Source organism: Giraffa tippelskirchi, chromosome 3 (genome assembly GCF_054371585.1).
Source record: "Giraffa tippelskirchi isolate mGirTip1 chromosome 3, T2T-mGirTip1v1.2.pri, whole genome shotgun sequence".
Lineage (NCBI taxonomy): Eukaryota > Metazoa > Chordata > Mammalia > Artiodactyla > Giraffidae > Giraffa > Giraffa tippelskirchi.
Genome location: NC_137277.1, coordinates 19,555,268 through 19,581,607, shown reverse-complemented (window position 1 = coordinate 19,581,607; position 26,340 = coordinate 19,555,268). Strand labels below are relative to the sequence as shown.

The window sequence follows — 26,340 nt, the reverse complement described above, 5'->3', positions numbered from 1 at the left end:
AATCAATCCATCCTAAAGGAGATCAATCCTGGGTGTTCATTGGAAGGACTGATGTTGAAGCTGAAACTCCAATACTTTGGCCACATCATGCAAAGAGTTGACTCATTGGAAAAGACCCTAATGCTGGGTAGGATTGGGGGCAGGAGGAGAAAGGGACGACAGAGGATGAGATGGTTGGATGGCATCACTGACTCGATGGACATGGGTTTGGGTGGACTCCGGGAGTTGGTGATGGACAGAGAGGCCTGGCGTGCTGCAATTCATGGGGTCGCAAAGAGTCGGACACAACTGAGCGACTGAACTGAACTGATGTTTATTTCTCCAGATGAAGAAGAAACCTGCTTATTCTAAGGTTTTTGATTGGCAAAGTACCAGGTAAGTAAGGATCTCTCCAAAATATGTATTTCTTTTCTATTTAAAAAATTGTTTTAATTTATTTTTGGTTGCGTGGGGTCTTCCTTGCTATGTGAGGGCTTTTTCTAGTTTCATTGTACAGGCTTCTCATTGCAATGGCTTCTCTTATTGCGGAGCATGGGTTCTAGGGCACATGGGCTCCTGTCATTGCAGTGTGTGGGCCCGGTTAGTTGTGGCTCGTGAGCTCTAGAGCATGGGCTCAGCAGCTGTGTGGCATGTGGAATCTTCCAGGGCCAGGGGATCAAACCCTGCACTGGCAGGTGGATTCTTATCTACCGTACCACCAGGGAAGTCACAAAATATACATTTCTTCATTACTTTTAGAAGGAACATGTATGGCTGCCAGCAAACCCTAGGGAAATACAAATTGCTTCACCCAGTTTCTTCTTCAGATCCTTGCAAATGACTTTGCTCTCTACTAAAAACAAGTCATCTACTTTTTCCCGCTACACTGAATTCACAGTTTTTAGGAGGTTTTTATAACTGGTAAATGCATTCCCTGCTCCACAAAGGCTTCTACTGCTACCCTGAGACTGCCGTGCTGCCAGTGTCCACAGCTGCACCAGTGCCACCACGAGGTGCTTCTGAGAAGTTCCGTCACTGATTGGATCCTAGTCAAGGGCTCACCACAGTAACCTGGGATGAAATCACAGACATCAGATGAGGTTCAGGAGCTCTATTGGTCACTACTGTCATGATCATCACCTGTAACTTCTGTGGCCATTAAATAGGTTAGAAAATCAGAAAATACTAACAGTAATGGGAGAATAATAGGTAGATAACTTTCCTTTAGGTTTTTCCAAAGCATTACTTCATAACTTAGACAAATTCCCCTACAGGCAACTGGCCAGATACATTTGGCAGAGTAAACTCAAATTGGTTACCAAGTTTTCTTGATTAGAATTCTTATGTTTATTGAATTAGTCTTACTTTTCTTATCTATTTATACTCTGCTACTCTGATCTCTACTTTCACTACAGCTAAAGTTCCCTAAAAGCCATGTTTATTATATCACTTCTTTTCCAATTAGGAGCTTAGTTCACCACTGCTAAGATAATAAGTTAACACTTTCTGAATACTGTATAATTATTATTCATTACTGTTCTCATGACAATTCCTAAGTACAGCATTCAAAATAGGCCTTCATACTCAGATCTTATCTCTTATTTCTCCCCAAACCACCACATATGCCCTATTTTCCAGTCACAATTTTATGCTTCCTGGGCATTTCATGCTTCTGTGTCTTTGCCTCGATTTGCTGCCTCCCTTCTCTTCCCACCTGGAAAAAAATTCTTCTCATCTTTTAAGGTCCAGCTTGAATATCTCCTTTGGAAGTCCCCACTAATAATACATTTCCTATCAGGAACATAATTCCTCAGTCTAGTTCATTTATATTGCTAATATATTAGTATATCAAAGTGTAATACCTGACTCTCCGAGATGGGAAGACTCCTTCCTTAAGCATTCTTGTATTCAAAACACCCAGCAGACAGTAAGCATTTAGTAAGTGTTTAATGTAGACACGAATTAATGAATTTAGTTAATCAGTCTTTGTTAAAGAACAGACACTAATGATACTGAATTAGCATTTATCCCGTAAATATGTCTCCCCAGTTCTGCATAAACAGACTTCGGGAAAAGATCCCACTTCAATCATTTTGCTTGTTGGCACTACTCTAGATTTAAGTTAGCCCTGAAATCTGACTTTGGCTCTGTTTTGGGTAGATGCTTGATAAAAACATTTTACAAAATGAATCTTGAACAAATAGATACATCTCTAGGAATAAGAGCAGAAATATAGAAAACAAGGAGATAGTTTAGTTTATTGAATGCCATATATTCTACAATATGGCTAAAGTAGACGGAATCAGAAACCAGACACAACTCTAAAACACAAGGTATAAAAAGGTAAAACCCATGTTGACAGAGCCCCAAACCCACATCCAGAAAAGATCATAGCAATTGCAAACAGAGAAAAGGCTTCCTAGGGAATTCCTTGGTGGTCCAGTGGTTAAGACTATGCTTGCATTGCCGTGGGCACAGGTTTGATCCCCGGTTGGGGAACTAAGATCCTGCAAGCCGCACAGCATGGCCAAAACAGATAAAAAAGAAAAGGCCTCCTAAATCCTTTCATGAATTTAGTCACCATGGCAATCCTGCAGAAGTGGAGAATATAGGCGACGGTTCAGGTAGAGAACAGGCAGTGGTCTGACTCCAGCAGGCTTCAATCCTAGAGGGATTTGCTCCATGTAGAAAACAGGCAAGATAAGACAAGCCCTCTACCTACAGTCCTCAGAGCAATGCCAAGACTTAGAAGTTTAAAACTGGATATTACCCAGTGCTGGCCAAGGTATTGGAAAAGGGGAGCTACCGAGTATGACCAGAGCTGGAAGAGCACAGCTTGGTTCAGTCTTTCTAAAGAACAATTAATAACATGTTTCAAACACCAAAATTCCATACTAAGGAAGTCACTGGGGATGTGGGCAAATTATTTAGTTATCAAGATAAGACTACAGTGCTGTTCAGTTCAGTTGCTCAGTTGTGTCTGACTCTTTGCGACCCCATGAATCGCAGCACGCCAGGCCTCCCTGTCCATCACCAACTCCCTGAGTCCACTCAAACCCACGTCCATCGAGTCGGTGATGCCATCCAGCCATCTCATCCTCTGTCGTCCCCTTCTCCTCCTGCCCTTAATCTTTCCCAGCATCAGGGTCTTTTCCATTGAGTCAGCTCTTCGGATCAGGTGGCCAAAGTATTGGAGTTTCAGCTTCAACATCAGTCCTACCAATGAACACCCAGGACTGATCTCCTTTAGGATGGACTGGTTGGATTTCCTTGCAGTCCAAGGGGCTCTCAAGAGTCTTCTCCAACGTCACAGTTCAAAAGCATCGATTCTTTGGTGCTCAGCTTTCTTTATATTCCAACTCTCACATCCATACATGACTACTGGAAAAACTATAGCCTTGACTAGATGTACCTTTGTTGGCAAAGTAATGTCTCTGTTTTTTAATATGCAGTCTAGGCTGGTCATAACTTTCCTTCCAAGGAGTAAACGTCTTTTAATTTTATTGCTGCAATCACCATCTGCAGTGATCTTGGAGCCCAGAAAAATAAAGTCAGCCACTGTTTCCCCATCTATCTGCCATGAAGTGATGGGACTGGATGCCATGATCTTAGTTTTCTGAATGTACATGATAGCAAACTGTGTATCTTGCCCTGAAACCCTCATATTCAACCCTCAATTCAAATTTTCACTGAAGAAAATTTAGTGACATAGTAAAAACAATATAAGGCCTTGGTAAATTTTAAAAAAATCGAAATCATTTCAAGCATCTTTTCTCTGATCACAATGTGGTAAGATTAGATGTCAACTACAGGAAAAAACTGCTAAAAATACAAACATATGGAGGCTAAACAACACGCTTCTGAATAACCAACAAATCACGGAAGAAATCAAAAAATGCATAGAAACAAATGAAAATGAAAATACGACAACCCAAAACCTATGGCATTCAGTAAAAGCAGTACTAAGGGGAAGGTTCATAGCAATACAATCTTACCTCAAGAAAAAGAGAAAAATCAAATAAATAACCTAACTTTACACCTAAAGCAACTAGAAAAACAAGAAATGAAGAACCCCAGGGTTAGTAGAAGGAAAGAAGTCATAAAAATCAGAGCAGAGATAAATGAAAAAGAAACAAAGGAGACTAGAGCAAAAATCAACAAAACTTAAAGGTGGTTCTTTGAGAAGATCAAATAAAATAGGCAAACCATTAGCCAGACTCATCAAGACAAAAAAGGAGAAGAATCAAATCAATAAAATTAGAAATGAAAAGGGAGAAATCACAACAGACAACACAGAAATAGAAAGGATCATAAGAGACTACTATCAGCAACTATATGCCAATAAAATGGACAACTTGGAAGAAATGAACGAGTTCTTAGAAAAGTATAACCTTCCAAAACTGAACCAGGAAGAAATAGAAAATCTTAACAGACCCATCACAAGCACAGAAGTTGAAACTATAATAAAAAATCTTCCAACAAATAAAAGTCTAGGAACAGATGACTTCACAGGTGAATTCTACCAAAAATTTAGAGACGAGTTAACACCTATCCTAGTCAAACTCTTCCAGAAAATTGCAGAGGAAGGTAAACTCCCAAACTCATTCTATGAGGCCACCATCACACTAATACCAAAACCACACAAAGATGCCACAAAAAAAGAAAACTACAGGCCAATATCACTGATGAACATAGATGCAAAAATCCTTAACAAAATCCTAGCAAACAGATTCCATCAACATATTAAAAAGATCAAAAAAAAAAAAAAAGATCATACATCATGACCAAGTGGGCTTTATCCCAGGAATGCAAAGATTCTTCAATATTCACAAATCAATCAATGTGATACACCACATTAACAAACTGAAAGATAAAAACCATATGATTATCTCAGTAGATGCAGAAAAAGCCTTTGACAAAATTCAACACCCATTTATGATAAAAACTCTTCAGAAAGCAGGCACAGAAGGAACATACCTCAATATAATAAAAGCCATATATGATAAACCCACAGCAAACATTAGCCTCAATGGCGAAAAATTGAAAGCATTTCCCCTAAAGTAAGGAACAAGACAAGGGTGCCCACTCTCACCACTACTATTCAACATAGTTTTGGAAGTTTTAGCCACAGCAATCAGAGCAGAAAAAGAAATAAAAGGAATCCAGATTAGAAAAGAAGAAGTAAAACTCTCACTGTTTGGAGATGACATGATCCTCTACATATAAAACCCTAAAGACTCCACCAGAAAATTACTAGAGCTAATCAATGAATATAGTAAAGTTGCAGGATATAAAATTAATACACAGAAATCCCTTGCATTCCTATACACTAACAATGAAAAAACAGAAAAAGAAATTAAGGAAACAATCTCATTCACCATTGCAACAAAAAGAACAAAATCCTTAGGAATAAATCTACCTAAAGAAACAAAAGACCTATATATAGAAAACTATAAAACACTAATGAAAGAAATCAAAGATGACACAAATAGATGGAGAAATATACCATGTCCATGGATTGGAAGAATCAATATGGTGAAAATGAGTATACTACTCAAAGCAATCTATAGATTCAGTGCAATCCCTATCAAGCTATCAACAGTATTCTTCACAGAACTAGAACAAATAATTTCAAAATTTGTATGGAAGAGCCAAAGCAATCTTGAGAAAGAAGAATGGAACTGGAGGAATCAACCTGCCTGACTTCAGACTATACTACAAAGCTACAGTTCATCAAGACAGTACAGTACTGGCACAAAGACAGAAATATACATCAGTGGAACAAAATAGAAAGCCCAGAGATAAATCCATGCACCTATGGACACCTTATCTTTGACAAAGGAGGCAAAAATATACAATGGAGAAAAAACAATCTCTAACAAGTGGTGCTGGGAAAACTGGTCAACCACCTGTAAAAGAATGAAACTAGAACACTTTTTAACACCATACACCAAAATAAATTCCAAATGTATTAAAGATTTAAATGTAAGACCAGAAAGTATAAAACTCCTAGAGGAAAACATAGGCAAAACACTGACATAAACCACAGCAAGCTCCTCTATGACCCACCTCCCAGAGTAGTGAAAATAAAAACAAAAATAAACAAATGGGACCTAATTAAACTTAAAAGCTTTTGCACAATGAAGGGAATTATAATCAAGGTGAAAAGACAGCCTTCAGAATGAGAGAAAATAATAGCAAACAAAGCAACTAACAAAGAATTAATCTCAAAAATATACAAGCAGGTCATGCAGCTCAGTATCAGAAAAATAAACGACCCAATCAAAAAATGGGCCAAAGAACTAAACAGACATTTCTCTCAAGAAGACATACAAATGGCTAACAAACACATGAAAAGATGCTCAACATCACTCATTATCAGAGAAATGCAAATCAAAACCACAATGTGGTACCATCTCACACCAGTCAGAATGGCTCCTATCAAAAAGTCTACAAACAATAAATGCTGGAGAGGGTGTGGAGAAAAGGGAACCCTCCTACACTGTTGGTAGGAATGGAAACTAGTACAGCCATTCTGGAGAATAGGGTGGAGATTTCTTAAAAAACTGGAAATAGAACTGCCATGTGACCCAGCAATCCCACTGCTGGGCATACACACTTAGGAAACCAGAATTGAAAGAGACACGTGTACCCCAATGTTCATCACAGTACCTACAATACTTGTTTACAATAGCTAGGACATGGAAGCAACCTAGATGTCCATCGGCAGACAAATGGATAAGAAAGTCGTGGTACATATACACAATGGAATATTACTTAGCTATTAAAAAGAACGCATTTGAACCAGTTTTAATGAGGTGGATGAAACTGGAGCCTATTATACAGAGTGAAGTAAGTCAGAAAGAAAAGCTCCAATACATTTTATTAACGCATATATATGGAATTTAGAAAGATGGTAACAACGACGCTATATGTGAGACAGCAAAAGAGACAGATATAAAGAACAGACTTTTGGACTAAGGGAAAAGGCGAGGATGGGATGTTTTGAGAGAATAGCATTGAAACATGTATATTACCATTTATGAAATAGATGATCAATCCAAGTTTGATTCATGAAACAGGGCACTCAAAGTCGGTGCAATGGGACAACCCAGAGGGATGGGATGGGGAGGGAGGTGGGAGGGGGGTTCAGGATGGGGGACGCACGTACACCCGTGGCTGATTCATGTCAATGTATGGCAAAAACCATCACAATATTGTAAAGTAATTAGCCTCCAATTAAAATAAATTAATTAAAAAAAAACAAGTATGTAGGCTATTCACTGAACGATTTTTCAAAAATTTTAAATTGAAATATATTATATAACTGAATGATTTTTAACGATAAGGTATACACACAACACACACCCTTGTGTACAATAGGAAGAGTAGAAGAATATATGCCAATAAGTTAATAAGTTAATAGTAATGTTGGAGAAGGCAATGGCACCCCACTCCAGTACTCTTGCCTGGAAAATCCCATGGATGGAGGAGCCTGGTAGGCTACAGTCCATGGGGTCGCTAAGAGTCAGACATGACTGAGCGACTTCACTTTCACTTTTCACTTTCATGCACTGGAGAAGGAAATGGCAACCCACTCCAGTGTTCTTGCCTGGAGAATCCCAGGGACGGCAGAGCCTGGTGGGCTGTCGTCTATGGGGTCGCACAGAGTCGGACACGACTGAAGTGACTTAGCAGCAGCAGTAGCAGTAGCAGCAGCAATGATTTTTAGCTCACAGAATTTAATTTTAAAAATAACTAATACAAGGGCATGATATAAAATTCAGGACAAAAAAGGATATTCAGAGAAAAATAAGGCTTTCTCCTTCTGTTAATCATCTATTTCCCCATCTGAAGGCAACTTCTATCACCTATCTTTTGTGTACCCTTCCAGAGATAAATGTTAAAATTTACTGAACCATTCTCTTTGGGTGAGTTTTAAAACTGTGATAAAATATACCATCCTTAAGTATGTAGTTTAGTGGCATAAAGTATTTTCATATTGTTGTCCAATCATCATCAGTATCTATCTCCATATCTTTTTCACCATCCCAAATTGAAACCCTGGGCCCATTAAAGGATAACTTCCCCTCCTCCCACCCCCAAGTCCCTGGTAATTACTAGTCTACTTTCTGTCTGTATGGATTTAACTATTCTAGGTCCCTCGTAAAAGTAGAGTCATACACTATTTGTCCTTTGGTACCCGGCTTATTTCACTTATCGATGTTTTCAAGGTTCATCCGTGAATGATTTTTATTTATTTGTATTTTCTAGGTTTTCCATGATGCACATATATAACTTTATATAGCTTTTCTCAGTTTTATCTAATCTGGCATTTCAGGAAGTTCAGAAAAAAAAAAGTCATTCACTTGCTAGTAGCTGAAAGTGTATTTAAGATTTGGTGAGAAAAAGAAGCCAGGGCAGGATGATTCCAGGTAGTCCAGATATCTCCACCTTAAGAATGTGCATTGGGACTTCCCTGGCAGTCCAGTGGTTAAGAATCTGCCTTCCAGTGCAGGGAATGTACATTTGATCCCTGGTTGGGAACTAAGATCCCACATGTTGCAGGGCAACTAAGCCTACATGCTGCAACAAAAGCCCAGTGCAGCCAAAATAAAAAAATAAAATAGAGAAAAAAAAAAAAAGAATGTGTATATCATAGTTCAGAAATAAGTAACACAGTCAGGTACAGAGCTCACTTCAGTATCACACCAGCAACCAGTGTGCTGGTACTCTAAAAAAATAAGCTGAGATGAGCCTGAATTTCTGAATATAAGAACTTGAAAATTTTGGTGCCACTTCTACAACATAAAAATTAGGACACAAAGCCAGGTTCTGTGAGGACTATGATGTTAATTTTCAGTAGAGAAGGCTTTTTTCTAGGAGGCTATTCTGCCAGGAGCACTGAAATAGTTACGTTACCAAATGTTGTAGATACGACAAAGCTGTTATGCCCCTCACATGTAACCAAAATATTGGATGCTGACCACTAGGTACAGGAAGTAAAACTGTGTATGTTTGCTTAAAAAAAGATGACTTATCAGCACTAAAGAACAAACAACTAGCTGATTAACAAAGAAAAAACAGAAAGAAATATTCATCAAACAGTGAAAGGTTAGATAGTCTCTAATATGAAGAGAACTCTGTAGGTAACAATTTGGTACTGAGAAGAAACACACCCCTCTGTCTGATACAGTAGTGCTTTCACATACATTTTTGCTATAGGGCAAATGGGTTTTGAAGGTTTCACTTTCTCATTAAGTTCAGTATTTTATGTTCTGCAGTGAACAAACTGCTAAGTGTATGTGTGTGAGACAGAAGGTATCATGTGTCCCATCTGAGTATTTACAATTCAATTTGAGGAGACTAGATCCCACACACATCTGTTATACCATTAATTCTAAGGGATGATGTAAGCAAACGTAAGAAGGAAGGAAGCATGGCAGTGAATGCAAAGAACACTGCACACACATCCCCTTGTGCTTTTTACCTGAGTGGTTAAGATATCGCTCTGAGAGGACAGCCCCACACAGTCTTCAGAGAGGCTTGTTTCACTCACATGGTCAGATGCTGCTTCACCTTAAATGATAATAGATTCAGATGTAAAAAAAGATGGCAGGGCAAACTTCACTTTCATGTCACACAAAATGATTATACTCTTTGGGGACACCCAGATGGATTTCCTCTAAGAAATCATAATGAAAACCAGATGTAAGTCTGCCAGTAATTAGGGCATTAAATCTCATTCAAATAGAAAAGATGTTCTAGCTGGGTAATGGAGTTTTTAAACGAAAAGCACCCTGGGAGTTAAAGTTTAAGAAATAGTTACTTTCACTGTGCTTGCAAACTCGTAAAATGTGCTCCCCCAAAGGCATAAACATTTAGCTCATTTCTACAGAACAGACGGGGGCAAACACAAAAACTTGGTTACAATACCTAAGTCTGAATCCACACTCTGCTCTTCTTGGCAACTATCTTCTTCCAAGCCAGTTTCCCTTTCTTCATCATCTGAAACCAATTCTTTGTCACTCAGAACTTCCTCGCTTTCAGACTGATACACTTGTTTGGAAGGACGCTCAAACATCAAGAAAGGATCCTGGGTGTTTGTATTAGTGGTCAAGTCTTCCACTGCACTGCACTGTGAGGAAAATAAGCTACTAGAACATCTCGCTTCCTCATTAAGGTGATGTTCCTGGGACAACTTGGCTGATGTTACCTGGCCACTGCAGTCATTTAAGCCACTCTTCAATGATTCTAGGTTCTCCTCTGTTTCCTTAGTCAGACCCTCAGCGGCAACAGTGTTACGTCCGGTAGATGGAGACAGTGTATTGGTTACTTTACCAAACAATAATTGTTGGAAGCAGGGAAGCTCTTCATCCTCACTAGACACAGCCTCTTCTGACTCTAGTTTCCCAGACCCTCTTTGGTGACCCTGAGCCAAATGTATATGGGTGAAATGGCCAGGGCTCCCTCTGAATTCTCCTTTTTGGACACTTTCACTAAAAACAGCAGATCTTTCCTTAATGTCACTTTCAGCCAAGTGGCTATTTTCTTTTATTTCGTCATCATTTAACAAGTTGTCAGGTGTCTCAGAACAAACCTGAGAAGCATGACGGCTTCCCACAGGTTGTTCGAGGTTATCTGAAATTAGACATGGGGAGAAATCTGCCTTAACAGCCTGAAGCATGTCCTCATTTTCTCCTTGCCTTTTTATTTCAGGATGTTGACAGTTACTTACAGGAAGACTTTGCTTATAGACTTCAGGTTGCATAAGACCTAATCTGAGTAAAGCTCTTAATTTAGGTTCTCTGTTTCTACCTGGTTCTGCTTGAATGTTTTCACCACTGGAACCTACTTCATTAATACTAGAGCCTACTTCATTAGTACTGGAACCTACTTCATTAACACTGCTTGAGCTGACTTCTTTAAAAGTGCTTTCTTGAATGTTATTTTGGCTGATTGTGCTCACTGCACTTTGAATGATGCTCTCACTTCCCAATGTTCTTTCAGGTGACATTACAGGTTCCTCAAACTTCTCTGATGGGCTTTTCTTACATACGGTTTTAACAGATGATTTGAGGGGAGAAAGTGATGGTGTAAGACATGGTTTTTCTGAAATCTCATGTTTATTTGCAAAAACAAGTTCAATTTTGTGGCCTCTCAACTGTGATGACTGACAAAGCCTAGTTACTTCTTTCGTGCTACATTTGGCATCGTCACCCGCCGTCCTATCTTTCTGACCAGCCCCAGGAAAGTGCACTGTTGTACAAATGGCCTGCACATGCTGGCTTTTAGACTCACTCTTGCCCTGACTGTCTTCTTGTCTGCATTTGAGGGGGTCTCTTGGACTTTGATCCCTTAAAGACCCCGAGTAGGCACAGACTATGGCACATTCCTTTTGTGGATTTCCTGGATTTGAAAACAGAGCAAATGTCTGACGCTTTGAAACCTTGAATGTATTCTGCAAATACTGTGTATCAAGTTCACTGTCTTCCATTTCTCCACTTGTCTCCTGAATGATGTAGTTAACGTTATGTCCCAGTAGATCCTGAAAGCCCTCTGTGTCATTTTTGGTATCTTTAAAATCCCCATGGATAAGTTCCTTGGGGTTTTCGATTGCTGCACGCAGACTCACACACGGACTTGGTGTGGTCTTTGCCTTCCCTGGGGTTTTAGCTTCCAGTAATGAGATACTATCCTGAGTGCTATAATCAGTATCAGGAACCAAGGAAACATTGGTACTCTCTACAGATCTTTCAATTTGCAAAGCTTTTCCTCCTCTTAATATCAGAGCTTTGGGGTCTTTGCTACTATTCAACACTTGAATTGTTCCTAGTTTCTCCTCTCTTTGAAGGCTAGGATGAGCAAACTCTTCAAGTTTATTAGAACTAGAACAGTTAGTAAAATAACCAGGTGTGTTTAAGTTTAGTTCTGGAAAAGCATCACTAGCAAGTCTTTTATTTATTTGTTCATATGCTTTGTTACTCTTCTTGGCTCCAGCTGTAGGTTCTTTATCTCCCATGAGTTGAAGCTTTTGGCCCTGCCTGACTGGCATTTGGCTAGAATGTTTTTTCTTCATCTCTTCATTGCTAGAACAGCTATCAATTTGTAGCTCAGTATGATTAGGTGGACTTGGGTTTCTACTGACTACTAGTTCAAGCTCAGGAATTTTCCTGGTAGAGGACTTCCTCTTCAGCCTATTCTTAGGTGCTTTTGAACTGTGGATATTCAATTCTAGTTCCATATTGCTTATACTGATGCTTATAGGTTCAGCCTTAGTTCTGAAAACAGATTCTTTTTCCAATGATTCTGTTGGGTTAGCGTTTTGCTCTTTCTGAACATAATCACGTTTTGTTTTATTCTCATGACCATCACTAGTAATATTCATCCCGTGACCTTTCTGCTCTGTTTGGTCAGTTCCCTCAATCATCTTTTCAGGAATCTTTGGAACAATCGTCAAATCGACTTTCTTGATAAAATCCTCAGGCTGAAGGCCTGATGTACCTCTCCTTTTACACTTTAGTTTATTTGTGAGGGTGTACTCTTGTGTTATCTGAGGTTCTACAGTAAGTGCGCCTATAATTAGATCTTCAGCTATGTGGCTGAAGTTAGGGAGGCTTGACTTCCTCCGATAGGTTTTCCCAAATATTTTATCTTCAATATTACTTTCTGCTGGTTTGGAGTGGACTCTTTCATGTATTAAAGCACCATGAGGATCACTGGCCATTAAGTCAATTTTCTCTGAAGAACCTGAACATCCATCAACTTTATTTGGAATTTCCACTGCACCAGCTACTTCATTATTTGATTCAGACCCCCCATCGCACGAGTTGTCAGAAGTTAATGTTTCATCACTTCTGGAAAACCATTCATTAACTTTCTGTATGCTATTATTCAGGGTTACCAAAGGAAAATCTTGGGAATCTCCAGGACTGTCCGGGCATGCAGGTTTCTGCTTACGCAATTCTTTTCTTCCGTACAGGGGATCAGCATTCAGAACTATCTTTTTCCCAGTGTTGGGAATCTGCCTATCTTTACATGTGCCCTTACTTTCAGCCCATCTGCTCTGCTGGCTCTTTACTAGGACAGGCTGTTTGCTTTTATTACAGAATTCAGCCTTTTCTACGTTCAGTCTGTTTTCAGTGAGCAATAAACTGCTGTTCTCATGCTGTAATGAGCTGGCATGAGTATCTGTGCCACATGGCTCCACATGAAAGTTTGAAACAGAAATACCCTGATACTTTTCTGGATGCGTCTCAGTTGCGTGCTTCTGAGTGGTGATCAGATCTTTAGTATTGAATTGATGATGTTCAGTATTTGTTATGTCCTTCTCAGAAAACTCACAAGCAGCTGGAAAAAACAACAACAAGGTGCTTAAAAACTGAATAATTATGAAAACAATATGTACTTAATACAACTTAGTAACTTGGTTGGAGGGCAATGAAGAAACTGGCTATTCTTAGACAAATTAACCTCAGACTACCAAGTATACTGAAAATGTAGCTCATATTCTTTTGCTTAATTCCTATTTGTCTAGATTCTCATTGTTTCTACTCAAGATAGTTAAAATTTTAATTTCAGAATTCTCCCTATTCATAAATCACACTTTCTATTTCCCTAACCTCTAACAGTGAATTAAAAGCACAGTTTGAAACTCACAGACAGAACAGACAAGTGGTTGCTAAGGGGGAAGGGAGTTGGAAGAGGGATGGAGGGGGAGTTTGGAATTAGTAGATGCAAACTAGTATATATAGAATAGATAAATAATAAGGTCTTACTGTATAGCACAGGGAACTATATTCAATATCCTGTGATAAACCATAATAGAAAAGAACGTGAAAAAAAAAGAATGTGTATTTTATATAGTGTATTTTATATAACTGAATCACTTTGCTGTGCAGCAGAAATCAACACAATGTTGTAAATCAACTATACTTCAATTTAAAAAAATAGCAGTTTGGGCATCAGACATATAACATTCTATCTTCAGGCTCATACTCCCTGTATCTGAGTACTAGTAAGCAAAATATGAAATACAAACACAGCAATTAAAAGTAAAAAGGCAACTACCAATCACACAGGGTACTATTATAACCACACTGGCCTAGTGCCATTGAAATAGATCAGGCTGTACTATAACATCTGAGAAAGCACTATATCCTAACTCTGCCAAGGAATACTGTAAATCATAAAAATATTCTGAATGGTTCTTCAAAATACTCTAATTACAGTACTGTTATCTACCTATTCTCTCTTTAGTGTCTGTTGAGTTAGAAGACTTGCCATTACCCTTTTTTGCAGGATTCAAATTGGTCTCTGCCTCGGCTCCTTGAGGGGTGATTTCTAACAATTCATGGTCTCCCACACTATAAGGAAAAGACACAAGCCTTAGTGAAAAACAGTAGTTTATATGTGCACAGGGTTGTCGAACAATCAAGTATTTTAGCTCCGCTAGGTAGAGTTGTGATAAGCTGATCGATTTGATTCACTTTCTAAAAGCAGCACTCTCCTTTGGTAACTTCTAGTCAAAATGAAATGGTCAAAGACAGAACATAAAAATCAGAGCAGGAGTATAGAACATTGCTTTATGGACATACAAATAAGAACCAAAATTTAAATGACAGTTGAATAATAGCTAACAGATAGTAAAGAAAAAACCAACAAAACCTAAAGTATGTATTAATGGAAAAACAAGCACAGTTACCTAAACAAAGGGAGCACTGGGATGGAACAGATATTCCAGTTGAATGCAAAGAATATATCACTTTGCAACACTGCCTTCTGGGCTTTTTTTCAAGCTAAAAACCATTTTCTCCCAATTGGGAGATCAGGAAAATGTCACTTGCAAACAAAATCTCACTGACAGTGGCATTATCATAATTCAGACAAGCCATCACAGACCTTAGGGTCAAGCAATAATTCCTAAGGAAAACAATTTAACAAGTAATCCATTTTGGGGCTGCTTGCAAAATATGGTTTAATTGATGTAGACAAAGTCTGAGTTAAGACAGAATTAAGGAACAGTGGAGGGAAAAAACTGAAAACTGAGTAATGTTTTCAGCAGCCACAATCACCACTGAGTCAACACTGTCGTACACAAGGAACTAAGCCAGAGCACAGCCATCTGCTGGAAGCAAGTCTGTGCAGAGTTCTACTGTTACCTTAAACTCTTTCAGATGCTTTGCTAAGAAACCAAACAAACAAAAAGGATATTTTCTCAGCTATAAAATGAGGAGGTTAAAGTAGAAGATCTTTAAGGTCTATTCCAATGTCTTGATTCTAACCTAAAGAAATATCAATCCTTAATATTAACTAAATACAAAAATGCCAGCTTCATAGAAAAAGGCTCTCTTTGACTCACCTGAAATAACTGGCCTTATTAACTGTGTCTTCAGAAGAATCAGAACCTAAAAAAATTCCCCAAAGACCCCCAAATAAGAAATCAATAAAAGGATTTTTATTGAAAGGGTTAAACTCAAGTATAAAACTATACTTGTTGCAAAACATATTTTCAAGGAATATTTACTAAGCACCCAGTATATGGTAGGGCCTCCCAGGTGGCGCTAGTGGTAAAGAACACACCCACCAATGCAGGAGATGATGCGGGTTTGATCCCTGGGTCAAGAAGATGTCCTGGAAGAGGGCATGGCAACCCACTCCAGTATTCTTGCCTGGAGAAACCCATGGACAGAGGAGCCTGGTGGGTTACAGTCCATGGGGTTGCAAACAGTCAGACACGACTAAAGTGAAAGTGACTTAGCACACATGCACTACATGGCAGAACAATGATACATACGTCAGGCAATACAGAACGGTGGTTACAAGTACAGGTTCTAAAGCCAGAATTCCCAGGTGTGAACTGTGGCTCTGTCACTTACTAGCTTTACGACCCTGGCAGAATTTCTTAACCTCTCTGTGCCTTAAATTCCCTCATCTATAAAATAGTGTAATAGTCCTATGGACAGAGGAGCCTGGTAGGCTGCAGTCCGTGGGTTCGCTAAGGGTCGGACACGACTAAGCGACTTCACTTTCACTTTTCCCTTACATGCACTGGAGAAGGAAATGGCAACCCACTCCAGTATTCTTGCCTGGAGAATCCTAGGGATGGCAGAGCCTGGTGGGCTGCCGTCTATAGGGTCGCACAGAGTCAGACACGACTGAAGTGACTTAGCAGCAGCAGTAGCAGGCACCACCTCAGGTTTGTCATGCATCTTACGTGAGTCACACAAGTAAAACACCCCAGTGCCTGGACAACAGTAAGTGCTCCTAAATATTGTCTATTATAATTATTTTTATGAGGCAACATCTGCAGTCTAGGAACTTATGATCTTAAAAGGGGAAAAGACATACAAGAAATTTCTAAAGAATCTGCTAAGTGCTATAGCAAACATATGATGGTGCCTGGGAGCCCAAAGGAGGGCCATTCTTTCCAATTATAAATATATTCTATAGGATAAAGCATAGAGAGACCTGTTTGAACTGAGTTCAGCTGTTCTTAAGTCTTTCTAGTCTAGTATAATTAATTTTCAGTTCAGTTCAGTTACTCAGATGTGTCCAGCTCTTTGCCACCCCATGGACTGCAGCATGCCAGGCTTCCCTGTCCATGACCAACTCCTGCAGCTTATTCAAATTCATGTCCATTGAGTCGGTGATGCCATCAACCATCTCATCCTCTGTCATCCCATTCTCCTCTTCCTTCAATCCTTCCAAGGATCAGGGTCTTTTCAAATGAGTCAGTCCTTCACATCAGGTGGCCAAAGTATTGGAGCTTCAGCATCAGCATCAGTCCATCCAATGAATATTCAGGACTGATTTCCTTTAGAATTGACTGCTTGGATCTCCCTGCAGTCCAAGGAACTCTCAAGAGTCTTCTCCAACACCACACTTCAAAAGCATCAATTCTTCCGCACCCAGCTTTCTTTATGGTCCAACTCTCACATCCATACATGACTACTGGAAAAACTATAGCTTTGACTAGACAGACCTTTGTTGACAAAGTAATGTCTCTGCTTTTTAATATGCTATCTAGATTGGTCATAGCTTTCCTTCCAAGGAGCAAGTGTCTTTTAATTTCATTGCTGCAGTCACCATCTGCAGTGATTTTGGAGCCCAAGAAAATAAAGTCTCTCACTGTTTCCACTGTCTCCCCATCTATTTGCCATGAAGTGATGGGACTGGATTTCATGATCTTAGCTTCTGAATGTTGAGTTTTAAGACAACTTTTTCACTCTCCTCTTTCACTTTCATCAAGAGGCTCTTTAGTTCTTCTTTGCTTTCTGCCATAAGGGTGCATATTGATATTTCTCCCAGCAATCTTGATTCCAGCTTGTGCTTCATCTACCCCGGCATTTCACATGATGTACTCTGCATATAAGTTAAATAAGCAGGGTGACAATATATAGCCTTGATGTACTCCTTTCCCGATTTGGAACCAGTCTGTAGTTTCATGTCCAGTTCTAACTGTTGCTTCTTGACCTGCATATAGATTTCTCAGGAGGCAGGTAAGGTGGTTTGGTATTTCCATCTCTAAGAATTTTCCACAGTTTGTTGTGATCCACACAGTCAAAGGCTTTGGTGTAGTCTATAAAGTCTAGATAAGTCTTTCTAGTCTAGTATAATTAACCTTAGACCCCTCCAAATGCTATAGACCACCCATCATGTTCTTTCTTAGCCCTACTCTCCCTCTTTCCAAAGTGTGTTTACACATACTTATAACCACATATGCTTCCTTTTGTTCTCTTTATAAAGTAAGGTGCTTTAAAGTGAGACCTGCATCTTTCTACATTATTTATCACACATCATAAGGGTAGTAAAATTATTTTGTTCTTACTTTCCAGGGCTCCCTGCCATTGCATAAATTGTGACCAAGGTTTTTAGTAAAACTCTTAGACAAGGAATCCAGCAACTATTATTCTAAACTTACAAAATCTGAGACTCTTACCCAATTCAATGTAGACGGACTTATTCTGAGATTGTGTCTGCTGCTTTGTCCTCAGAGATCTCACAATTCCAAGGTTAGAGAGTTCGACAGTAAGACTGCTTTCCTGCTAAGCAGTAAATGATCAACAAATCGTTAGCCAGTTCAGTGCATTTTTTTCTGCAAGAGAAACTCAAAGCTCTGGACAAAACAAACAGACAGTTGTCAATGAGCTAACATTATGACACCTCGAAAAAACACTTGGCAAACTACACACCAAGATGTATGAGTCTTATGTGGTTTGAATACTTTCTCTCTCTCTCAGTTGTTCTAAATTTTTCTATACTTAAGTGTGTATCATCTGTATAATTTTTTTAAGGATAAGGAAAGCACATTTTTTCTTTTCATTCTTTCTTTTTTTTAATGGGGAAAGCATATTTTAAACTAATACTTTATATTATAGTGTAGAAGGAATGAGATTGATTTATTACACACTTCTAATCACATCTGATAACAGACGTGATAACTAAGATTAAGTAAATTTTTAAAAAGGATAAATGAAAATAATAAAATCTAGCAAGGTTAAGAATATTCAGTATAGGCAAGAATATGTGGATACCCAACATTACTCTGATGAAGCTTTCTTTCTTTTTGAGCCCTTCAACATCTACTGAGAAATGAATGCTGGTACTATGAGAACTATTATTTTTAAGATCCTCATTATTCATTCACATATGAGTAACAATAGAGCAAATCTCTGTATTTTCTTTGACAATTACACTTAAGTTGAAGCAATTTTCAAGTGTTAAAAACTGATTCCCCTCCACCGCCCCCAGGCAACTTTTCAGAGGAAATAAAATAGACGATACTTCTTCATGTCTGGAGAATTGCCATAAGACAGTTATTTTTAAAACTAGCAAATAATAATAAAACAAAAACTAGCAAGCTGAAAACCATCAGTGTCCTTGTGGCTATCTTAGACAAGCATCAGAATGGATAAAGCACTAAAACCAGGGACCAACTCCTCTAACTCTTGTTCAGACACTTAATTGACTTTATATGAACCCAAAGGATCCAGCACATTCACTAATTCACATGCTCCATAAAGAGTTGTTATCAGAACACACAAAAGTGGCCTTACCAAGGTAGGATTTTCAGGTTCACTCTGCAAAAGTCTTTTGGCACGGTTCCGGTAGCCCATACTTTGGATGATAGAAACTTCCTCCTTCAGATGTTCAGGAGAGTTATTTTCCTTTCTCGAAAAGTTATAGCTATTTGCAACTGTGAGTTACAAAGAGAAACACTATTTTTGCAGTTAGAAAAAAAATGTACTGGGCTTCCCTGGTGGCTCAGTGGTAAAGAATCCGCCTGCCAATGCAGAAGATCCCTGATCCAGGAAGATCCCATATGTCACGGAGCAACTAAGCCCGTGCGCCACAACTATTGAGCCTACGCACCCTAGAGCCTGTGCTCCACAAAAGAAGCCACCGCAATGAGCAACTGGAGAGTAGTCCTTGCTTATTGCAACTAGAGAAAAGCCCGCACAGCAACAAAGACCCAGCACAGCCAAAAATAAATAAAATTTAAATAAATATATATTAAAAAAAAAGACTACAGGTAGTTAAAATTAACCTAGGCCAAAAGGTCTGCTCTTATCACCTATTCATATAAAATAATTGCACAAACTTCCATTTTAATAGATGGCCCCTTGAGCACTGGTGGCAAGAATACACACAAGAACTGTACAAAAAAGATCTTCACAACCCAGATAATCACGATGGTGTGATCACTTACACTCACCTAGAGCCAGACATCCTGGAATGTGAAGTCAAGTGGGCCTTAGGAAGCATCACTACGAACAAAGCTAGTGGAGATGATGGAATTCCACTTGAGCTAATTCAAATCCTAAAAGATGATGCTGTGAAAAGTGCTGCACTCAATATGTCAGCAAATTTGGAAAACTCAGCAGTGGCCACAGGACTGGAAAAGGTCAGTTTTCATTCCAATCCCAAAGAAAGGCAATGCCAAAGAATGCTCAAACTACTGCACAATTGCACTCATCTCACATGCTAGTAAAGTAACGCTCAAAATTCTCCAAGCCAGGCTTCAGCAATACGTGAACCATGAACTTCCAGATGTTCGAGCTGGTTTTAGAAAAGGCGGAGGAACCAGAGATCAAATTGCCAACATCTGTTGGATCATCCAAAAAGCCAGAGAGTTCCAGAAAAACATCTATTTCTGCTTTACTGAGTATGCCAAAGCCTTTGACTGTGTGGATCACAATAAACTGTGGAAAATTCTGAAAGAGATGGGAATACCAGACCACCTGACCTGCCTCTTGAGAAACCTGTATGCAGGTCAGGAAGCAACAGTTAGAACTGGACATGGAACAACAGACTGGTTCCAAATAGGAAAAGGAGTACGTCAAGGCTGTATATTTTCATCCTGCTTATTTAACTTATATGCAGAGTACATCATGAGAAATGCTGGGCTAGAGGAAACACAAGCTGGAATCAAGATTGCCGGGAAAAATATCAATAACCTCAGATATGCGGATAACACCACCCTTATGGCAGAAAGTGAAGAAGAACTAAAGAGCCTCTTGATGAAAGTGAAAGAGGAGAGTGAAAAGATTTGCTTAAAGCTCAACATTCAGAAAATTAAGATCATGGCATCCGGTCCCATCACTTCATGGCAGATAGATGGGGAAACTGGAAACAGTGGCTGATTTTATCTTTTGGGGCTTCAAAATCAGTGCAGATGATGACTGCAGCCATGAAATTAAAAGATGCTTACTCCTTGGAAGGAAAGTTATGGCCAACCTAGATAGCATATTAAAAAGCAGAGACATTATTTTGTCAACAAAGGTCCATCTAGTCAAGGCTATGGTTTTTCCAGTGGTCATGTATGGATGTGAGAGTTGGACTATAAAGAGAGCTAAGCGCCGAAGCATTGATGCTTTTGAACTGTGGTGTTGGAGAAGACTCTTGAGAGTCCCTTGGACTGCAAGGAGATCCAACCAGTCCATCCTAAAGGAGATCAGTCCTGGGTGTTCGTTGGAAGGACTGATGTTGAAGCTGAAACTCCAATACTTTGGGCACCTGATGTGAAGAGCTGACTCATTTGAAAAGATCCTGATGCTGGGAAAGATTGACAACAGGAGGAGAAGGGGACGACAAAGGATGAGATGGTTGGATGGTACCACCAACTCAACAGACATGGGTTTGGATAGACTCTGGGAGTTGGTGATGGACAGGGAGGCCTGGCGTACTGAGGTTCACGGGATCGCTGAGAGTCGGACACGACTGAGCGACTGAACTGAACTCAGCATTGGTACCTGAGGTTATGCAATACTTACACTGCAGTCCTGTGTCAAGCTCAAAAGCATGAATGATCTTCAACAGCTCTTCAACAAGTTGACTAAATCTTGTACTTTCTTGTAGGCTTCTGAAAGTAAATTGATTGAAAGACACACTTAGCAAGAGATTATCAACTTAAGGACACTAAAATAAGAAAAGACATTAAACAAATAAAAAAAGATGCAGCAACAGTAAAAAAAAAAACAAACCAACTATACGATAAGAACAGAGCTATTAAGTGACATTACACTATAATCCAAACATCTTTGACAGCAGAATAAACCATAGAGCAGTATTGTTTTTATATACATGTATTTTTGCCATTCAAGCTTATCAAAAGCCTATAACTATCTAAAATAATAGTACTTTGAATCCACAGCAGATATAAATCCACTTCATACAGAACTTAGTATTCTTAACATCTGAATCCCATCCATCCAAACCCCTACTTCTAGCTCTCAGGGATTTCTGCCAAACAATGATTACACTATTTTGAAATCACAGATTGATAACAATGTCCAAAGAGAGATTCTGGTTTAGGAAAGTTGTAGGACAATATAATTTGTTTATTCATTTAAATCTGAGTGACTACCATGTGCCAAACATTGGATAAACAGTGTTGACCAAGACAGACAAAGCCAGTGCCCTAATATAACTTACATCCTGGCCAAAGGGACACACAATATATAAATCCAGTGTTTGTGTGTAAAAAATTAAGTAGAAATAAGTGCAAGAAAGAAAAATAAAATCAGAATTAAGATAATGGGGGAAGGGTGGTACAGTCCTATATTAGATAAGACTGTAAGTTCTTCTATCATTCAGAAGGATTAGAAAAAGGCAATGAATTGCAAATAACTGTACCAGGCAGATGTACCATAAAACTCTCAGAAAAATGACTTTGAAAATAATTTACCCTGTCAGCTAAACACCCTTTTATATATTTTTCTACTGATGAGTGGTTTGATAGGAACACCAACTATATTATTAAGGAATTTTTACTTTTTCCTGATGTTGTCACTTTTAACCTCCCATCAACTACCAAAATTATATACCTTTTGGTTATATCATTCTTACACAAAGGACATTGTGAAGGCCCTTTCTTCTGGTTGAGAAGTTTCAGCATACAAAATCTATAAATTATAACGAATGAAAAGAACTCGTTACATTCTTTTTTTTGCAGAGAGAATATTCAAAAAGCAAATAACCATGAAAAGATAATCTCTCAACTGCCCTTGAAAGCCACTTGAAAGGTAATGGCAGATGAATTACAACAAGTGGCTTTCTTTAATTGTTTTTAGATGCTGCATAAGAAGAAAACCAAACTACATAAGCAATAATCTATGAAAACTGAACTTACATCCATATGTCTTTCTGTTATGATCAAATAAAACTTATTAAAAGTTAATATAGCATATTTAATGATATACTCATAAGTATTTCAGGCTGCAGAATCAGATATAAATGGTAAGTACTTCAGGTAAAATTAGTATAATTAGTTTAAAAACTTAGCACCTCAATACAAAAGTTATAGTAATCAAGACAGTATGGTACTAGCATAAAGATAGACAAACACATAGACAGAACAGAATGAGAGTATAAGTCATACATCTATGGTCAAGTGATTTTCAACAATAGCACCAAGACAATTAAATGGAAAAAGAATAATCTTAATAGTACTCGGACAACTAAATATTCACATGCAAAAAAACCCAATATAGATTCCTACCTCACACAATACAGAAAAATTAACTTAAAATGGGTCACAGAACTAAATGCAAGAACTAAAACTATAAATGTTTGTGACCATGGCTTAAGCAATGATTTCTTAAATAAAGAAATGGCAAAAGCACAAGCAACCAAAGAAAAAAAACGGGAATATCAAACTTAAAAACTCTTGTGCTACAAATAATACCATGAAAAAACTGACAGGACAATCCACAGAACGAGAGAAAATATTTGTTAATCATATATTTGATAAGGGACTTGTATCCAGAATATATGAAGAACTCTTAAAACTCAATAAAAAAGAGATGTAACCCAATTAAAAAATGGGCAAAGGATTTGAAGAGCCATTTTCTCCAAAGATAAACAAATGATCAATAAGCACATGAAAAGCAACTTCTCTGGTGGTTTAATGGTTGCAAATCTGCTTGCCAATGCAGGGGACATGGGTTCGATCTCTGGTCCAAGAAGATCCCACATGCCATGGAGCAACTGAGCCCGAGCCCCACAACTAGAGAGAAGCCCTCTCACTGCAACCAAGACCCAATATAGCCAAATAAATTAATATTTTTAAAAAGACAAAAAACTGAATTGTACACTTTAAATGGATGGATCTTATAGCATGTAAATTATATCTCAATAAGACATGTTTTTTTAAAAAAAACCTCAAAGCAGGAAGAAAATATGCTCATTTTTATATTTACAAGGCCCAACAGAGTGTCTGTTGAACCAGACACTTGTTGAACCAAGCTGTTCACCAGACATCTAAGGAGCTCACTCAGGCTTTTACAATGGCTTGGGATCTAGAACAATTGTTTTGGTTGTCTCAGACAGTGAATACGGCTAAGGAGACTTTGATGATCATATGCAATATGTTCAGAGTCAGCTTCCTTAATAAAGGAAACTACTGCTCCCATTGGCTGGTGGTGTCCATAAAGATCAACATTCCCTTAGGAAGAAGACAAAAGACCCAAAACTGAGGTAGAGAGAAAAGGGAAGAGAGCAGCAGAAGTAGCTGTGGTGATGATTATTAAAAGCAGTGATTTACCCATACAACCAATATTTAATAAGTTAGGTATCATTCTAGATGCAAGAAATTTAGTGAAAAAGGAAAATAAAACCCCTGCCATTATAAAGGACATGATATCATGGCAAGGGAGGTGAGTGGGGAAGGGATTAGAGAGAAGATACCAGGAAAGAAAAGATTATGAGAACTGAAAAGGCAGTGGGAATGGTGAGCCAGCACACTTAGAGAAGCACTTTTTACTGGCCATGTCCTTTAACATGCATTGCTCTGTCAACACAACCCTGAAGTATTATCTTCATTTTACAGTAGAGATTTGTCCCAGATCACACAGTAATCAAGTAAGTGGTAAAGGTGATATTGGATCTAGAATTTAAATGTATTGCAATAGCAAAGCCCATGGCTTTTCCACCAGAGAAAGTAAATGTAGGTAGGTTTGTTCAAGGAGACCCAGGGGTCCTTCTACACCTCTACACCTATATAGATGCTTGAACGACCACATTGCACTTGACAACAAATAGGTTAGGAAATGGGGGTGTCAAAAAGCTAGCTGCTTTGTATTAAAAGTCCATTTAAAGAGCCACAAAACAGGGACTTCCCTGGAGGTCCAGTGGGAGAACTAAGATCATACATGTTGGTGTGGTGCAGCCAAAAAATAAACTTTTTAATTAAAAAAAAAAAAGGAGCCACAAAATAGAGGCTACCACTCCTTGAGAAGATGCAAATACTACCTGCACTCTACCATAATGGCTCTAGGAGGCATCAAAGCGTCACACTGGCAAATGGCACAATTCAACAATTTAGAGTAGAGGTAGGGAGGTCATTCCCTAAACACAAGACTGCAGAATACAGTAGGGAAGCTATAGGATAAGCAAAGCTATACATGTTGTAGCCTGTACATAATTACACAAATAACACAGGAGAAGCAGATATGCAGAAATCAACCAAGATATGGGTTGCAATCTTTCTTTATGCTAGGAAAAGAACAGACGCATAAAGGTTACTAACTAAACTCAAAAGAGAAAATGAACTTGTACATGATTTGAAAAGACTGAGATAAGGAAAACATTGACAGATCAACAGAACACTGGCATGTCTTTCAGGGCTCAGAATTTATTAAACTCTCTTTTAGAGCTCTGGGGAATCTACGTGATACACTGATTAAATGAGAACATGTATACAAGTTCTACACAAGGTTCTCAATGAAAAGGTCTGAGATAAGTTTCGGGCTTCTCGGGTTTCTAAAGCCCAATGCTTAAGGAAAGGTAATACATTTTTAAAGCAAATGTAGCTATGTTTTCCAAAGGGCAGCTTCAGCTTTATAAGAAAAACCTGATGGAGAACAGTAAAATCACAATGCCACAAAACTAATTGGGAGACTTTTCAGAGCACTCATTTTTAAGCACATCTGTATCCTGAACAGTTTAACAAGTTATGGAAACTCATCTAATTTTGAGTTGCTTGTCCAAATCTATCCTGGCAGGAAGTAAAGAATTATAGTTTTAAGTCTAGGCAAAATAAAGGCAAGCTGACTTTTAGCTACCTTCAGTTATACTGGGTGCCCTGGATTACTGTCAACAGAGCCAAGATAATGGACTAATATGGTCCCTTGTTAAAGGAAATAAAGACCCTGACAGCTCCATGGCTTAGCATCTCAGCATCCACTTACGTTGCTGGTCCCACCAAACCTTGTCAGTTTGGGTAATTAAGGCCCTGTTTTCTTGATCAAACCTCTGGTTTGTACTTCAGTTCCAACAATTAAGAAGCTATAGGAGTTCTTCATCTGGGAGATTCTGCCTGACTTCCTTCCCGAGTATCGCAGTCCTGTAGGTCAAGGCTCTTATCTCCTCGGGATGAGAATCTTACTGCCAACCCTCAACTTCTCATGGCTGGGTCACTGTTACTTTTCTTCCTTTGTAACTGCCAGCCTGAACTTCTCATTTCTGCTGCTAGACTCCTGCAAGACTATGTTCATCTACTTGCTAGATTATCCATCTCTTGCCTACTACTGGCCCTCTGAAATATCAACCTATTGCTAGATTCCAGAATTCCCTGATATCTTGATCTAATGTATCTGGCCATGAAACCTCCCTGACATTGACTTACCACATATCTGGATCTCCTCAGTTAACTGACCCCAAGACTTGCTTTACTTGGTCTTTCTGGTCTTTCAACCTCAGCCATCCTTGTTCTAGTCCCTCTAATTAATACTATCCTCCAAATTAATGTCTAGAAAGGTCACCATTTCAGAACACTGCTTCTTAAACTTTAATGTACATAAGAATCTCCTAGGGATCTTGTTCAAATGCACATTCTGATTCAGTAGGTTTGGGGTAAGG

At 38.7% G+C, this 26,340-nt stretch overlaps 1 protein-coding gene across 16 annotated transcripts in view; it reads right to left on the bottom strand.

The window, feature by feature from the left end:
- Positions 1–26,340, bottom strand: part of BRCA1 (BRCA1 DNA repair associated) — a 69,379-nt gene that overhangs the window by 32,727 nt on the left and 10,312 nt on the right. For 4 of the 16 annotated variants that reach the window (XM_081577352.1, XM_081577353.1, XM_081577349.1 and 1 more), the window contains exons 4-11: positions 22,308–22,385; positions 21,255–21,343; positions 19,038–19,177; positions 17,921–18,026; positions 15,341–15,386; positions 14,224–14,345; positions 9,916–13,329; positions 9,470–9,558 (exon numbers count right to left, since the gene is read on the bottom strand). In XM_081577352.1, coding sequence (XP_081433478.1) covers positions 9,470–9,558; positions 9,916–13,329; positions 14,224–14,345; positions 15,341–15,386; positions 17,921–18,026; positions 19,038–19,177; positions 21,255–21,343; positions 22,308–22,385 — 4,084 coding nt within the window. The remainder of the gene's footprint in view (positions 1–9,469; positions 9,559–9,915; positions 13,330–14,223; positions 14,346–15,340; positions 15,387–17,920; positions 18,027–19,037; positions 19,178–21,254; positions 21,344–22,307; positions 22,386–26,340) is intronic. The other 12 variants (XM_081577361.1, XM_081577362.1, XM_081577360.1 and 9 more) reach the window with 6 other exon arrangements.